This window comes from Myotis brandtii, unplaced genomic scaffold, assembly GCF_000412655.1.
Source record: "Myotis brandtii unplaced genomic scaffold, ASM41265v1 scaffold208, whole genome shotgun sequence".
Taxonomy (NCBI): Eukaryota; Metazoa; Chordata; class Mammalia; order Chiroptera; family Vespertilionidae; genus Myotis; species Myotis brandtii.
The window spans coordinates 925974-944078 of NW_005357764.1; the positions used below are offsets into that span (position 1 = coordinate 925974).

At 40.3% G+C, this 18105-nt stretch overlaps 1 protein-coding gene across 3 annotated transcripts in view; it reads right to left on the reverse strand.

Moving 5' to 3' along the window:
* ADAD1 (adenosine deaminase domain containing 1 (testis-specific)) overlaps positions 1-18105 on the reverse strand; it is a 37643-nt gene that overhangs the window by 10464 nt on the left and 9074 nt on the right. The window contains exons 3-10 of one of the 3 annotated variants that reach the window (XM_014539043.1): positions 18059-18077; positions 17646-17790; positions 16507-16695; positions 14011-14178; positions 11021-11089; positions 6029-6154; positions 2343-2466; positions 413-583 (exon numbers count right to left, since the gene is read on the reverse strand). In XM_014539043.1, coding sequence (XP_014394529.1) covers positions 413-583; positions 2343-2466; positions 6029-6154; positions 11021-11089; positions 14011-14178; positions 16507-16695; positions 17646-17763 — 965 coding nt within the window. In that variant the 5' untranslated portion in view covers positions 17764-17790; positions 18059-18077. Of the gene's footprint in view, positions 1-412; positions 584-2342; positions 2467-6028; positions 6155-11020; positions 11090-14010; positions 14179-16506; positions 16696-17645; positions 17823-18058; positions 18078-18105 lie in introns of those variants that run through there. The other 2 variants (XM_005865458.2, XM_005865459.2) reach the window with 2 other exon arrangements.

Below are 18105 nucleotides of genomic sequence, written 5' to 3' on the forward strand. Positions count from 1 at the left end.
TATTATTTAATTTTCATGCCAAGGCTACCCATTCATCAAGATAATGAAGTTTTGGCCATACACTCACCAGAAAAACACAATGCATTCATTAACTCCTGTATTAGTATGTGAAGAGTGCATAAATCCATAGTTTTCTAAAGTTTATGAATTCTTCCAACTAGAAAGGAGAAGATTTTCAATAGCACCGAAAAGCAGGTGCTGAAGTACATCCATATTTAATTAGTAGTAATAGATCAGATTGAGTGGAAGGGAGGGAGACAGAATTTATGGCCTCTTGTAGTCTACAAATAACACATCAAGGCTGGAGGGAAATATGTAAGATACAATTTTACTTGTGCTACTGCTGAAGGGATTCAGAATACTTGACATGGCCATCCCAATTGCTTTTAAAAACAACTTCTGTAATACTTACAACTGTGACTTAATCTGGGCTGACCCTTTAGGCAATTGGTTCATATAGAGGTAAACATTGATATTCTGTTTGACAGTGAGTAAATTCGAAGCTGGTTCTGTACAAAAAATTGATTTTTCCATCATAGCAGGATTTTTGCTGTAGAAGAGTAAAAGTTGTCTATAAAAGTACCTAAAAAAAATGAGTTATAACTTTATCAAGTTATACAATTTAAAAGTAATTATCTTAATGAGCATCATATTCCTATGTGTCATAAGCACATAGGAATATGTTGACATGTATGTTAACATTTTTTAAATTGATAATAACTCCTAAAATAATCTTAACCTTATTTAATGAAGAATCAGTCCCTTGAGAAGTCCTCAACTGAAGCCCAGTCTGCCCCATGACTTGCCTTAAAGCAAAATTCTTCCTTGACTACCACTCTACTCTCACATTTGAGTCCTCAGCTATCATATCCTGCAAAAGACCCATTTTCCTCCTTCCTTTCTCAGATTTTGAAGACAAAAACACAAAAGCATAGTTGTGTTTTTACAACTAATTAATACAATGAAGACCATAGTTGTATTAAGAAGTGAAGCAGATCTCCTAAAAGACACTACTAATCAAATCAGGGGCAAACACTATTCTGCTTATTAAAAATGATTTTAATCCTATTATGTAAATGATAGTAAAATTATGTAAATGATAGTAAAATTAAGCATCAGTACATAACAATGCCAACCATGGAAAGAAATGAATCCAGAAGAGGCATCTTTAAAGAGGTCAAATAATACGAATAGCACTAAGGGGATGGGAGGACAATGTGCTGCATTGCTTTAATGGAGTCCCCCCAAACTTTCCTTTTAAGATTATAGGATTCCTTCCTTATAATCAGAGATACATACTTAAGTGTTTCAGATAAAGTCATATAGTTAAATTTGTTTAAAAAAAAAAAAGAAAAAAAACGCTCCACTCATAGCTGGTCTGGCTAAGTGGATAGAATGTCAGCCCTCGGACTGAAGGGTCCCGGGTTCAATTCCGATCAAGGGCAGGTACCTCGGTTGTAGGCTCAATCCCTGCCCCTGGTTGGGGCTCTTTCAGGAGGCAACCAATCCATGTGACTCTCTCACACTGATGTTTCTCTCTCTATCTTCCCCTCCCTTCCATTCTCTCTAAAAATCAATGGAAAAATATTCTCTGGTGAGGATTAACAACAAAAAACACTCTAGCACTTCATTATCCTATTCTCACTTATGAGTATGTGAAAATTTCCATTAAAATGTTATATGTAAAGTAAGTTTAATGGGATAAGCGAACCAAAAGTTGGTGGATACTGTGAGAGTAACACTTACTTTCCACTTCTTCTGTTTCATAAGGGATTTCCAATCAGTAACATTCCTGGCTTCTCCCTCCTGCCTGCTATCAATTCCCTTGTAAGGAATGGAGTTTGGAGAAAGAAACTAGGCATGATCCTCTCATCCCCTTTCTCTCTTTCTCTTTGAGATCTGCCTGTCTAAAGATGCCCTTATATACACTCTGTTACACGGTAAATTTGCACAGCCCTCATGAATGGAAACCCATCCATTTCTGGTGCTACTTTGGATAAGTATGGCTAATTCAGGGGTGAAATACTGCCAATCCTACTTGGCCTAGATCTAAAGCTATACTCTCCAATTACTTTCATTGGTAATAAAGATGATATTTTTATCCTTTAAAAGATTGTAGGACTCTTAATACTGGAATCATAAGGTCTTGATAATAAAGCTACATCACAGTTACTATGACAAGGTTTCCAAAAGTGTCATGGAAATAATCAGATCATTGGATAAATAAGAGACTGTCACATCCTTGGCTCAAATATCAGTCAAATTCCATTTGTAAATAAAAACATATTCACATGGATTGAGAGCATTAGTATTTGACAGCATTTACTGTGTCTGTTACCTACCTAAGGAGAGACCGTCTTGCCGTAACAACAGCATGTGTGTCATGCAACACTCTTCCATCCGGCTTAATGCACTGGCTGTAGTTATACTCGCCTGTGCCAAGAGCCACGACTTCGTACCGTCCAGCTAGAGGGGAGCAGGTACAGCAGCAGGTTATTCTGACCTCCCTCTTCCCTAGGTTCAAAATCTAGCTTACCATTTTAAAATTAGTAAAATACACTGACCGAAAAAATGGAAAAATAATTCTACAATTTCAAATACAAGTTTGAGTCTTCTAATAAGCAAAAATTTAACAATACTTCAATAGCTCAATTAAAACAGCATATTTTATATTATGATTTTTCATCTCAATTTTTACCAAGAGCACCAGAATCACCAGATATTCTTGGTTTTCCAATATGCATCTATACTTCATCTAGATTTATTGAGCTTGCTAAGAGACTTCATTTGCCCTTCTATTACTATATTAAGCAGATTGTAGATAGTGTCTCTAACATTTTTTTAATCTACTCAAACTCTCTACAAACCAATTTCTAGTTTATTTCTTTGCTCTACTGAAATGTTTTTTGTTTTTGTTTTGTTTTTTTAAGAAACAAGCTCCTATGCTCTTTCCAGTAGTTTTGTTCCATTTACTTTTGCTGCATCCTGTTTGAGATTCTCAAGACACTATGCTCAGAAAAGACACTGTTCTTTTTTCCTTTCACACCTAACCATGGGGTCTTTCTATATAGCCTGATCACTAGTTCATTGCTCTTTTTCTCTAAATATTCTCCTCTGAACATCCTGCTCATTCTGTCTTTTACTTCAGTGTTGATGCTTTCAGAAAATCTCTCCTCTTAGTCTTTCAAAGTTCAGTTTCCCATTTGCAACTACCTAAAGGACTTCCATTAAATTAAAAAAAAATTGTTGAGGTCCTAACCAGTACTAACAAGTACTGAAGTTAGGTGCTGGGAATAAATAGCTCAGCCAGACACCCTCATGAAACTTCTAATAGGAGACAGAAAAAAAGACTAAACAAACCACAAATTGTGACAATGGCCTTGGAGGAAACAAGCATGGGACTGATGTAAAGAATAAGAGGGAAATATCATCTCTTGCAGACCAGCTGCAGAATCCCTCTCTCTGAAAAGGAAATGTAAATTTCAGGATGAGGAATAAGCAGCATGGGGGTGAGGTAAAGAGTTATTTAGGCAAGAAGTAGCTCATGTAGACCCTGGGCTAAGAGAGACAGTATGGCTGCTTTGGTAGAGGGTAGTGAAGGGCATGGCATATGATAATGTTAGAAAAAAAAGGCATCAAAAACCATGTTAAGGAGTTTGTGGGTTTCACTAAAAAGCTATGGCAAATCTACTTAAGGCAGCAAACACCACAATGGGTCACATCCTCTGTGTGGGGATTTCACATGTAGGGTCCAAGAAACTAAATTAAGGGAGGCCTGTTACAGTAATCTAGGTAAAAGATAACTTGAGTCTCAAATGATGGGGGTTATATGGGAAAGAATTATCAGATCTGAGGTATAGTTTGGGGATATAATCAAAAGGACTTGTGATCAATTCTAGGGTGTTAGGAAAGGGGATAAAGAATGGATGACTTCGATATTTAGTCTGGCTCAGCAACTGGGCGAATGCCATTTACTGAGATGGAGAATGTTAGAGGAGGGGTAGGAGTGGATAGTGCAGCTGCTCCATGCAGTAAGGGGTGGGAGGTGGTAAAAAGGGAAGTTATGAGATGGTGATCTAACTTCTGACTTATAAAGGGCAATAGTGTGGCCAAGCATTCAGCTTTTTTTCTCAGCTCTGTAATTTGACCCGAAATGTTTCATGCAGATACGAAAGCTTGAGGATGCAGAAAAAAGAAGGGATACCTTAAAATGGCATTCATCAAGATGGGAGGAGAATGGAAACAGAATTTAAGGGGAGGGATTAGTCTTTAAGAGAAGAGATCCCTCCTCCACTCCAACAGTAGAGAAAAGGTGGATACAAGAGGAGGAAAGTACACAGATATGGTGGCAGAGGACAGAATAAAGTCTGGATTTGATAGTTTCTTACAGACCCAATTAAAAACCATGAGGCAAGGCCAGTAGGTGACAGTAAGAATGGAAGAGAGGTTGTGGGATATTTGAGAACACAGGAAAAGTATGAAATTGCCATCACAGGGAATGTGTGACCAAGTCCGCTGCAGATGGGCTGGCTGGGAAGTGAGAAACACCCATTTGAGGTTTCTAATAATATATTCAAGTATGTATTGATTGTGTGAGTTATTCTAAAACCAGATTACTCTTCTCTCCCACTCTCTTCTTCCCACAACTTCACATCAGCTTCCCTGTGTATATGAAAACACCGTTCTCCCATGAAAACTTCAAATAATTTTTTAAAATATTTTTTCTCTTCATGTTCATGTCTATCTCAACTCTAATGTAGGTACACCATCACAACCATCTTAACTGTGATTCCCTAATTCAGATTCGATCCTTGTAATGTTTTTTAAGAATTGTGTTGACTATTATTGCTTAAATATCAATTATCTTAATCATCACAAATGTAATTTATAAAAACTTTACTAAACACTAAGTACTAGGCTAATACTTTATTTACATTATCATATCTAACCCTAACAACTCAGTGAAGTAAAAGTTATGATTTCTATTTTTAAGAAATGAGAAGAAATTGAAGCAGAGAGATATTAAGTATATAACTTGCCCAAAGTCACTGAAGTAGCAGAACTGAGTTTGACACTAATGTTCCCAACAACTGGGATACATTATCAATCCCTGTTCAAAAATATTTCTCCCAGTTTACTTTCAACCTCACTAAGTCCAACTTTTAAGCCACTCCATAATCTGGTAACATCTTACCAACTTAACTATTTTGTATCATGCCTCATACATATTCTTCTGCACTTGCAACAAACTTCCCTGTCACTGTCCCATGCATAGTGTTTCACTGCTGTTCTCTTCCCTCCTGTCTGTGTGTGTGTCAGTCTATCTCTAAAGATGTCTTCCTTTCTTCTATTTATCCAAACCTATTAACCCTTAAAGATCCAGCTTAAGTCTCCCCTGTTCCCAAATATTTTAACCCAATCAGTTCTTTCCTATCTATGAATTCTCATGCATTTTTGGATTATAGAAAACAGTTTTTAACTTTTATCATCTTGGACTTAATAGAAACCAAATCCCAAATTGTTTTATATCATCTTTAATATCTTATTCAGAATATAGAATTCAAACGCTTTTAATTAATGATCAATTTATATCATTAGAGTATATAAAAGATAAAATGTAGTTGGAAACACACATAATATCCACAAGAAAAACCAGAGGATTCATGGTTTCTCATATTTTCATCTTTTCTGACTTGATAATGAAAAAAGTATGTTGATTTTTACTGAGCCCTTCTCAATGTTTGTTATAATGGGAGTTATATTTCAGGTTATTAAATTGTGGAGTTATCATTCAAAATGTTAGGCATTTAACCATTCTGTAGTTGTCTATTGGTTACTGGTCAGTATACTTTATGTCTACCTTTAAGAACCTTTGTGTTTAATAACCCACACCTACTAGAAAAGGCCACTTCAAATCAATAAACACCATTGTCAATAGGAGCAAAGATAATTAAAATATTACAACAGTATAGTTCAGATCATTAATAGTTTTTCTACACACCAACACATCCCAAATATTTGGACTTACCTCTTTCGATTACAAAGGCAGCCAATGAATTGCTACATTTCACATATTCTGAATGACTAGAAATTAGTTGATTAAATGTTTCTTTAACAATATGAGAAATCTTTGCATATTGCATGTGTCTCCTTTCTAGAAAAACAAATCAAATGCAGTATGAATTTAAACAACATCGTGCTTTCTCCCAGAGACTTCTATTATCCTATTATAATCTCACTAGAGGCCTGGTGCACAAAAATTTGTGCACTCAGGGGTGGGGACCCTCAGCCCGGCCTGTGCCCTCTCGCACTCTAGGACCCCTCGGGGGATGACCACCTGCTGGCTTAGGCCCGCTCCCAGGGGATTGGGCCTAAGGCTGGCAGTCAGACATCCCTCTGGCAGCCCGGGAGCCCTCAGGGGATGTCCACTTGCCAGCGGGGAGCAGGCCTAAGCTGCAGTCGGACATCCTTAGTGTTGCTGAGGAGGCGGGAGAGGCTCCCACCACCACCACTGTGCTGGCAGCTGGCAGCCTGGCTTGTGGCTGAGCAGAACTCCCCATGGGAGCGCACTGACCACCAGGGGGGCAGCTCCTGCATTGAGCGTCTGCCCCCTGGTGGTCAGTGTGTGTCATAGTGACCAGTCATTCCCAGTTGCTCTGCTGTTAGGGTCAATTTGCATATTACCCTTTTATTATATAGGATAGAGGCCTGGTGCATGGGTGGGGGCCAGCTGGTTTGCCCTGAAGGGTGTCCCGGATCAGGGTGGGGGTCCCCACTGGAGTGCCTGGCCAGCCTGGGTGAGGGGCTGAGGGCCGTTTTCAGGCTGGCCAAACCCCCTTCTGGGTGGGGGGTCCTGCTGGGCTGCCTGGCCAGCCTGGGTGAGGGGCTGAGGGCCGTTTTCAGGCTGGCCAAACCTCCTTCAGGGTTGGAGGTCCTGCTGGGGTGCCTGGCCAGCCTGGGTGAGGGGCTGCTGGCTGTTTGCAGGCTGGCCACGGCCCCCAGCCACCCAAGCTCCCAGTGGAGGCTGGCTGGAAGCAGGTATCTGGAATTTATTTATCTTCTATAATTGAAACTTTGTTGCCTTGAGCGGAGCACACAGCTGCTGGCGGGAAGCTTGGCTTCCTCTATAGCCGGGGCAACCAATCCTCCTGATTACTCCAGCTCCACGGCTTCCAGCCGCCATCTTGGTTGGGTTAATTTGCATAGTTGCTCTGATTGACTGGTGGGCGTGGCTTTGGGGCATAGCGAAGGTACGGTCAAAAAGCATCTTTGTCTTTTATTAACGTAGACAATTGAAGAAGTTAATTTATAAATATATGTAAGAAAGTTTATGTCATGATTGTGGGTTCGATCCCTTGTTGGGGAAAGTGTGAAAGGCAACTGATAGATGTTTTATTCTCACATTGATATTCCTCTCTCTCCCTCTCTCTCCCTTTCTCTCTCTCTCTCTAAAATAATCAATAAAAGCATGCCCTAGGGGAGAATTAGAATAAAGGTGTGTGTGTGTGTGTATACACTTTTATTATGTAGGCACACATAATGAAAGTGTGATGTTTGCATTCTCAGCTAATATTCTGCTAACTGGATACAACTCATTTCAGTTAGGTCATTTACTTGTGTTTTTGTTTATATTTTTAAAACTTGAATTTTTTGTTGTTGGCAATATTGTTAATGCTCCATTCTGGGCAAAAACAGGTAAAGTCACATTATCAAAAAGTGAAAGAATAGTCAGATAGTTAATTACAAAATAAAATTCTGGGGGGGCGGGGGGGAGGATGGACTCGTGGATATATTCTCTTATCTAATCACAGAGTATACCATGTGGAGAAGCAAATTATTACTGTAATTGCATGCTAGCATATAGTTCACTCAAATTGGTCAAAATCATCAATGTGTGGTGTGTAAATCTGGTTTGGGTCCTTATGTAGTAAAAAATATGAATGAGGAGGACTCGGCAACTTGGCTCTGCTTGCCACCAAGAGAGACAAGAGAAGCAGTATTCAATTTAGTGACATTTTAAAATTTAACTATTTTTTTAACTGAAATAGCAATACAAGAGATATACATTCAGAAGAGAGTATAAGATTAGGAAACCCAGAAATGTGTTTGAGACTTGGCTAATGGGTATTTGATGGTCTAGAGTTGGCAGAAGTATATAGAAGAAAGTAATCATTCCTTCTCCAAATGCAACCACTATTACCAGGTTGTTATGAATATTCTGAAAAACAATCTGTAAGTATAAATCAATTTCAAAAATAAAACACTACTTTTTGTATTTTCTTGGTTCTGAACATCACTTAAGGGTATACATTAGTGCTACACACCTCATTCTCTTATTAGTTCTGTAGAATGAATGTACTCTGCTATATTTAATCACATCCTAAATAGTTAACAATTATTTTGTGTTATTATATAGAATAGAAAAATATACTTCAATTAGAACTGACAGAACAAGAATTATGTTTTCCAAGAGCTGTTTTGCTACACATTAAAACGTTTTATAAGATAAGGAGTATTTGTGAGTTAGCAATACAGATACACCTTTTGATCTTACTCAGTGTTAAGGAACTAATGAATATCTATCAATAATAAAAGCATAATATGCTAATTAGACCAGACAGCTGAACAACCTTCCCATCCTTCCAGACGTTCTTCTGGACGTCCTTCCAGATGACCTTCCAGACGAAGCGGGGCTGTGAGGGCCGAGCCCCTTGCACGGATTCCGTGCATCTGGCCTCTATTTGTTAACATAATCAGATCTTAGTAAATGTGTGTCTTACTAGGGTGCATGTGAAGGAATAAGGAGCAAAGTCAATGCTCCTTATTCCCTCTAAATGTGTGCTGGCTACTGAGGGAATAAAATGTTCTCACAAATTACTGGAAATAAAGGGTGACAATAAAATAACAGACGATGCCAATTAAAACATCTCTTTGATTCTAAATTGTTAATTTCAAGTAATCTCTACTACGTGAGTAAGCTGAACCTGTCATCAAAGCCAAAATATCACTATTTTTATGAAGATATGGTAGTTAGAAATATGGCCAAGTAAACAGGCTATGAAATAGTGATAACCTCTATAACTGGCCCAAAAGGAGCTGTTCACATTTTTGTAGGTGAGAATCTTTTTCTTCAAAAACGGTATCATCCATTCCTGTGTTTAAACATATGCTTGAAGGATGGTGTTTGTTCTCCCTTTTCTGACACCAATTCGTAGAAAACCTGACTCTACTCCTGTTTCCTTACACATACTGTTAACCACATACTTTCTTCCTCACAGATTGATCTGTTTCTCAAGGTCCTACTAATCTGTGTTTTATGCCAACCATTGAGAACTGGAATTCTGTCACACTGTTCATTAAAAATGTCCACAGAGACTGAAAAAAAAAGACCAGAGCTCCTTGCCATGTTAAAAGGTCACTGCTGTTGGATGGGGCCCTTCACTGCCCTTCTGCTCATTGATTCTCAGGACCATTAGGTCTAGTCCTTGCGAATGTGCCTCTCTTCTCTGGCCTGACCTTCCACTCCATACAAGCAGGCAAATGTGCAAAGCCTCTTTGTTTTACAAAAATAATGGAAAACTAAGCATTCAGGATAAAACTGTTCTCAAATCCTAATCTCCAGATATAGAAAAGAGACTATTTTTCACTTTAATTCTACAAATACTCTAACTTTAAAATCTGAAGTGTTACTACTATGTAGGCAATGTAAAAATTAAGAATACTTTCCTGCTGTGCAGGGGATTTATAACCTAATGGGAACTGTATACAGTAACCACCACACAATGTTGAACATGAAAAAGTTACTATCTAGTGAGCATCTACCATATGCCAGGCCCAGATCTAAATACTTTACACTCCTCTCTTTTTAAAAAAAAATACATTTTATTGACTTTTTTACAGAGAGGAAGGGAGAGGGATAGAGAGTTAGAAACATCGATGAGAGAGAAACATCGATCAGCTGCCTCCTGCACAGCCCCCACTGGGGATGTGCCCGAAAGCAAGGTACAGGCCCTTGACCGGAATCGAACCTGGGACCCTTGAGTCCGCAGGCCGACGCTCTATCCACTGAGCCAAACCAGTCAGGGCTACCATTTTTAAATAACTTTTATTTTATTTGATATAAGTATCACATACTCATTATGGAAAATTGGGTGCAAAAAATATAAAGAATAAGCATTCTAATGGCATTAATTCCAAATCCATACACACACATAAAGTGTTAGAGTAATGCCAGTGGAATTTAAAGTCCACGTGATTGCCCACCTGGCGTGGCTCAGTGGTTGAGTGTCCACCCAAGAACCAGGAGGTCATGGCTGGATGCCCAGTAGCGGGGGTGCAGGAGGCAGCTGATCAATGATTCTCTCTCATCACCCTCCTGCACAGCCCCCACTGGGGATGTGCCCGAAAGCAAGGTACATGCCCTTGACTGAAATCAAACCTGGGACCATTCAGTCCACAGGCCGATGCTCAATCCACTGAGCCAAACCGATTAGGGCTACACTCCTCTTAATAACCCTATGAGGTAATTACTATTATGACCATTTTACAGGTGGAGAAATTAGATGCATAGAAAAGTAACCATTCCTAGGTCACACAAAGAGTAACTGCAACTGCAATTGTAGTTTGTTTGTTTTTTTTGGGGGGGGAGGGGCCTGAGTGACAAGTAACTACCATTAAAAAAATGTGAATAAACTATTTGACATGAATCTCCCAACCATCAAGCACCAGAAAGCCATTGGTTTTCATTAATGATAAGCCCACCAAGGCAAAGAATTCTCAAAAAAGTAGTTACATGAAACTATCTCCTTCTAGGAAAAAGGCATTTCTTCCATCTTTCTTCTCCATTCCCCATTTCTCTAATTTTTAGCAGCATATGAAATTTTCCTCTTTGTGGAAGTATGCCAGGTTTGAATGATAAAATACTGATGTATATTTTCATATTTATGCATATTTTAATTATATGTTATCATTTTTAATCGCATTACTCTGCTAAAAAGGAATACCATAAAGGACTTCCTACCATAATGCACCTTTGAAACGTATGCTGGTTCAGGTGAAGCAGCAGGTTCTGCAGGGATAGGAGGAGGACCTGTAAGTAAACAAACATATAAGGAAACATAAAAGTCATTGCTCCACAGAGCAGGTACCTTACTATTCTGTAAAACAACAGCAATTCAGGAATGATTACTTTCTTCTCTATATTTCTGCCAACTCTAGCCCAAATACCCATTAGCCAAGTCTCAAACACAGTTCTGGGTTTCCTAATCTTATGCTACTACTAGTGGCCCGGCATGAAATTCATGCACATTAAAAGGGAATTAATTAGAGGAAATATTTTAATATTGCTATTTGCCCTTTCTCTATAATAAAAGTGTCAGAGATGAAAGAAAATTAGTAAAATGTATATGAAAATCTCTCGTCAGAGTCTGGGGCACGCCGTGGGACCTAGAGTCAAGTCCTTGCCCACCAACCACACATGCTTCGAAAATGCAGGAGACCCAGACCCAGCCAGCCCCACCCCCATTGGGTGAGACCCAGACCCGGCCGGCCCCACCCTCATCTAGCCCCTTTGGGGAGGGGGGCGCAGCCTCAGGTCCTCCAGCCTGGCACCAGGTGAGGGGTGCAGTCTCAGGTCCCCCGTCAAGCCTTGCCAGGTGGGGGGCACAGCCTGAGGTCCCCATCAAGCCCCGCCAGGTGGGAGGTGCAGCCTAAGGTCCCCAGCCTGGCACTGGGGCAGGGGGACGCGGCCTGAGGTCCCCGTCAAGCCCTGCCAGGCGAGGGGCGCGGCCTGAGGTCCCCTGGAAAGCCCCACAGGGTAGGGGTCGTGGCCTGAGGTCCCTCGCCCAGGCCAGGAGCCATGCAGCCTCAGGTCCCTGCTGTTCGGTCATGACATTACAGTGTCCTGGCTAGTTTGCATATTCCTCTATTATTATATAGGACTAGAGGCCCGGTGCACAGATTCATGCACTGGTGGGGGGGGCATGGCCTGCGGGAATCGACCTGCTGTGGGAGCGCAATGGCCACCAGGGGGCAGCTCCTGTGTTGAGCATCTGCCCCCTGGTGGTCAGTGCGCATCATAGCGACTGGTCAACTGGTCGTTCTGATGTTCAGTCACTGGGCTTTTATATATATAGATTATATAGGATAGAGCTTGCTTTGTAAATATGTGACATTCTGAAAAGAGGTTATGTAGGGAGCGGCTATAGAATCAAGCCTTGGATTGACCTGTGGCAGAGCCACAAACAAGTCCCAGTTTGGAGGGCAGAACCCTCTTAGCATAATTAAGCTTAACCTTATAGCCCTCCCTAGTTTCTACCTAGGTAGCTAATGGACTGTGTGCAGTAAGTGCTGCCAAAATAAGGTGAAACTCACAAGAACATTGTAACTATGTTGACCACTTCCTTGTTTTTCTCTGACTATAAAATAAAGCCTCAGCTTGCAGGCTGGATCTTTCTGTGTCCTCATCCAGGCATGGGAGATCTGCTGAGCCCCAGTTGTATTCTCTTTGTCTTCTTTAATCCTTCACCACCCCTCCTCAGGTTCACCCTTGGCTGTGCTGGCACAGCACAGGTTAAAATGAAACCCTGTTTTAGACGCTTAAGAACAATTTTCTATTTACAGTAATACTATGTAAAACATTTAAAATTAATATTCTATTAAAAATTTAATAAGTAAATGGACATGGACAACAGGGGGATGAGAGCATGAGTGGGGGGGAGGAGGATGGTGGTTTAATGGAGGGGATGAGGACACATTTGTAATACCTTAATAAAGAATTTAAAAAAATTTAATAAGTAAAAATTATAATATTTTTGTTCAATCCCATCACTTCCCCTAACTTCTCCCCCACAGCTGTCAGCCTTTCACTATCTATGAATTTGTCTCTAGTTTGCTAATTAGTTCATTTTGTTCATTAGATTCCATGTATGAGTAAAATCATATGGTACTTGTCTTTCTCTGACTGGCTTATTTCACTTAGTTTTTTTTTTTTTAAACTATAAGAGAAAGTTTATTTAGAAATGGGCCCAGGAAACAAGTTACAGAAGCAAAAGAAGGGTGCTTGGAGTTTAGGAGAGAGAAGGGTAAATGTAATGTGGAGGTAGGTGGAGAGAAGGGCCTGGAAAGGTGCAGGCGTACTCCCCAAAGGAAGAGCACCTCACTTAGTATTTTAATGCTATTTTACTAGAGTGTTTTCTAGGGGAATACTACATTCAAAGTTTTCAAAGTTTTTAGTCCCATTTTTTGCATTAGCTTTGCAATTTGGTTCCAAAGTTAGAAAATCCAGGAAAAACAAGAAAACATGACATTAAACCAAAGGGTAAACCAAAATGTAACCTAACATGAAACATGACAAAAATTGCTTACTATGCTAACATATATAACACATTAACATATTCCTCAAATTGGTATTTAATAAGAACTACCATTTGATCATATACTATTCACATGCACTTCTTAAAGGCTTTGCATGGTAGCCACAGAAGGTAGGTACTATCATTGTCCCCACTTTTCAAATGATGAAAACTTAGGCTTAGAGTGCAAATAACTTGTCTGTCCAGGGTCAATATTCCAACCTGAGCAATCTAATTCTGGAGTTTACACTCTTGCTATGCTACCTTAGGCCATTATTTTCTCAAGTAATTCTAGTATTACTGAATTTAACACAGGCAAACTTCACAAAAATTGCATTAAAAACCTCTAAGTATTAAATGCACAGTGTTAAATATAAGAATCCAATAATTTGCATAGAAAAATAAGTTTCGGGACTCAAACCCACTGACAATCTGACAAGTTATCAGACAGTTGAGCAACATGTTTTTCTCTTATGGGACTGAAATATATACTATGGTTAAATACATCAGCAATCAGACAGCAATGGAAGAAAATTATTCAAATCCTGCTACAAAGACTGCAGTTGCAAAGTAACTCTCCATTAATATAAAATCTTTCAAGTTATTCCTTCTAAAAATAATAAATTTTACAAATACTTTATAATCAAGAGTAATATACCTGATGTTTCAAAATTTCTTGGCTCAGGTTCATCCAGCTGTAGAAGTTCATCAAGAGCTAATTTTGCTGCATTGGATCTAGACTCCTTTTTATTTTGTCCCAGTCCAGTCTTGTACTGGATACCATCCACCACAGCACAAAAAGCAAAATATGGTCCCAAAACGTTACCTTGAAAAAGAACTCAGAATAAATGCTGCAAAAGATGTCTGTTACAAAGGAAAACATCCAACTACAAAATTGTGGAAAACTAGCTACCTCGGCCCATCAATTTTTCTGTAGGGCCAATACAGGTGAAAGGAAAGCTAGGTGGGTCCCTGAACTAATTCTGAGGAGTCCTTCAAGTAGCACAGCTGGCTCCAGACTCAGCATGAGCATAGGGCCAACTTTACAGTGCAGGCCATATATGGAGTGGCAGTGTCTTGAATAATGCCTGGGAATGAAAAACATCCATATATCTATCAAACGACAAATTACAGGCAAAATGTGGAGCCTCTGGCAACACCTTCTTCTTTCAATACCAATAAAATTTAATTTCTTCCCCCCTTTGGGTGCCCTGATACTTTTTTCCCCCCTGATACTTTTAAAAGCTCCAGAACAGAAAGGATTCCTTTGAAGAAATCCTGGACACCTATCAGGGAGTCACTGTAAGCAACTCAACCCATCACAGTCATAGGGCAGTTGGAGGAAGGGGAATTAACAAAGAAAACAGAAACATAAAGATGGCTTGTCATCCAAAATCTCTAGGATTACCTTTACACAATTACTTTTACTAGATTTCATATTTGCCTGATAAAAAATGAAATGGAATCATTTCCTAAATTTACAGGCCAAAGAATTTTTCAGCTCAAATTTTCAGACTTTAGGAGGCCTTAAGGTAACTTCAATCTCCACTCTCATTAGAGATGGCCAAGTATAATGTCACTCCACATAAGCCTTTATCTTCTCTTCTCAAATATTACATTAACTGTTGGTTGTTTTTGAAGAAGTACATCAAGATTACAAGCAACTCCTGATTGCATTTGGGAAAATTGCTTTCCTTCCATCATCTATGACAGTGGTTCTCAACCTTGGCTGCACATTAGAATCACCTGGGAATCTTTTTAAAATCCTGATTTCTGGGCCCCATCCTCCGGATATTCTGTTTCTTTGTTACTATTGTTGTGGCCTCACCCCATAACAAAGAAACAAAATTTCCGGAGGATGAGGCCCAGAAATCAGGATTTTAAAAAGATTCCCAGGTGATTCTAATGTGCAGCCAATGTTGAGAACCACTGATCTATGACCTCAGTTTCTTCCTTCGGGACCACCTGGGTTCCAAACCAAATTTACTTAACCTGAGGATATTTTGTATATTTACAAGTGAGTTGGATGATTGTTACATGTGAGCATTACTCATCAAATCATTAATAAGTACCCTATGTCATCATTCTGGATGTGTTTAAACCTGAGTTTCTCAAACTTTCGTATGAATGGATCTAAGTCACCTGTAGAGTGCGTTAAAAATACTGATACTCTGATCTCTCCACCAAACCCACTGAATCAGATTATTTGATTAGTACTATGCACATAAAATAAAAACCATTAACAATCAGTGGGTTGTGCTTTTAGTAGTTTTAGCTCAGATCACTGAAGATTTGCCCCGATCAATTTTTCCTGTGACCAATAGTTTACATTTTCCAAGGGCAATTTGAAAAGAATGGAGAAAAGTTAACCAGTTACATAGAAATTAAACACAGAGATATTGATCACATGAAGTAATCCAACCTACAGTGACAAGACCTAGGAAAACTCCCTTCTACATTAAGACCCTATTTGCACAGATATGTTTAAAAATTGTCAATGCTCTTAAGAGCACTTATTCTCTTATCCTCCACTTTCCTAAAGTTCTTCCAAGTCTCTGGTCATAGGTGATGAAATCAGAAGCCGTTTTCTGCATTTTACTGATTTGTATTCCTGGAGCCTTCCACAGGCACAATGTGGTAACAGAGTCTTCTGGTTACTGGGCAGTTTAGAGAGAACCGAGAAAATAGTCTCAGACAGGACTGCTGATGAGTACCAATCATGTGTTATTTTGACCTCTGATCTTTGACTTTCAGAAGCCAAATTTGGCCATAATTTTTGTTAGGCATCAATATCACAGAATCCTGCTAATAAGATAATCATAGTCCAAATACTTAACATCCCTAAAAAGCATGTTTATTCTACAAGTATTTACACCTGTGTATAATACACAAGGCTGATGAGATTTCAGTTCAACCAGCCATACACAAAAATTAAAATCCTATGATTATAAATATTTTGCATGTGAGTTACTTGCAGATTCCAAAAGGCTAAAGAAATATTAATATAACATTTTCTAAAGTATACCAACCAAAAATAGTAGTTATCTAACCCCAACATTATGTGAATATAGAAATTCACTGCCACTTATATGTTCTGCTTTTACTAGGATAATATTTCCCCATCCTGTAATAACCAGACACGGCATTCACTTGCCTGTTGTTACCGTTTCCTTAAGGTCAAGCTGAACCCGCTGCATTTGTGCAAACTGGTGCAAGGCTGACACAGGGTTGATCTCTCCACGTTTGTATTTCATTATAAATTCCTTAGGTATTTTTTTTGGAGGAAGGACGGGATTTGAAATAGATGAAAGACCTTTGGAAAGCAATGGTTCTGGAAAATTACCTAAAAATAAATGTTTACGCTTGTCAATTTGATGCATTAAAAAAAAATAAGACATTGTCCCTCACACACTTAGTCATGTGTGGTTTTCATTCCATGTAAGTTTCTCCTAAACAATTTTGGCACAAATGCCAAACGCAGCCTGTCATTCTGTAAAATGTATAAATCTCTTGGAATACCAAGGATATGTTGCAAGGAAGAGCTATCACTGTCATGTCATTAAGTGCTATCAAAGAATCGCAAAATCTTAGTCATGTCAAGGTCTTCAGAGACTCTCTAAGCCAGTGGTTCTCAACCTTCTGGCCCTTTAAATAATGTTGTGACCCAACCATAAAATTATTTTCATTGCTACTTCATAACTGTAATGTTATTACTGTTATGAATCATAAATATCTGATATGCAGGATGGTCTTAGGCGACCCCTGTGAAAGGGTCGTTCGACCGCCAAAGGGGTCGCAACCCACAGGTTGAGAACCGTTAAGCCATTTTTACATGCAATGTCACTAAGGCCTACAATGGAGGAAAACACACATCTGGGGCAAGAACCTCGTTTTTGGTTTCCCATGGACTATTTTACATTATCTTTCACCTTGAGATCGGTCCAATCTGTAAAGGGTGTGTGCCCCTGCTGTGTACTGAACACTAAGGATGCTAAGGGATCTGCGGAACACAAGCCAGTCTCGGCCCGGTCCCCTCTCTGAAGGGGTGACAGCCTCACCTCCATACGGCAAGGCACACCTGACGCGGCTGCACCGCCAAGGGGTCAAAAATGACTAGCAGCCAAGGGGGGAGGGTTTCCAGAAGCTTCCCACAGCGCTGGGAGCCGGGATGCACGCTCCGGGCGGCGCCCGGCCGCAGGGACGCGGCCACACATCCAGGAAACATTTAACCGGGGGCTCAAAGCTCAGCCTGAAAAAGCCGAGGCCTGACTGCAGGTGAAAAAGACGTCGTACCCGTCACTGGTGTGACCTTGGAAGCCATGCGGGACAGGCTGTCACTTTCCGAGGACTGCGCTGCGGGCGTGGTGACCATCTGGGCGGGTGGCTGAACCGGAAGGTTCTTTTTCAGCATCTGAGCAAAACTAGGGACCTGGGAGCTCTTCTGAAACCAGCCATTATTGGAGGTCATTTTCTCACCTACGAACGAGACAAAGTTGGCAGAAAATGATGTACGCACGGCCGCATCGCCAACTGGCCTCACGCCGCTGGCGCCGGCTCATTCCGCCCCGCACCACGCCCAAGAGGAAAGCCCGAAGCCCTCGGAGACCAGGGGAAAGAAGCTGAAGGAAACCGCGCCCCAGGGGACCCGCAGCGCCCGTTATTGGCCTCCGGTTGTTGGCCTCCCTTCGGGCCCAGATCCCACCCACCGAAGTCGTCCTTCCGGCCCTGCCGGCCCAACCCCGCAGGCGGGCAG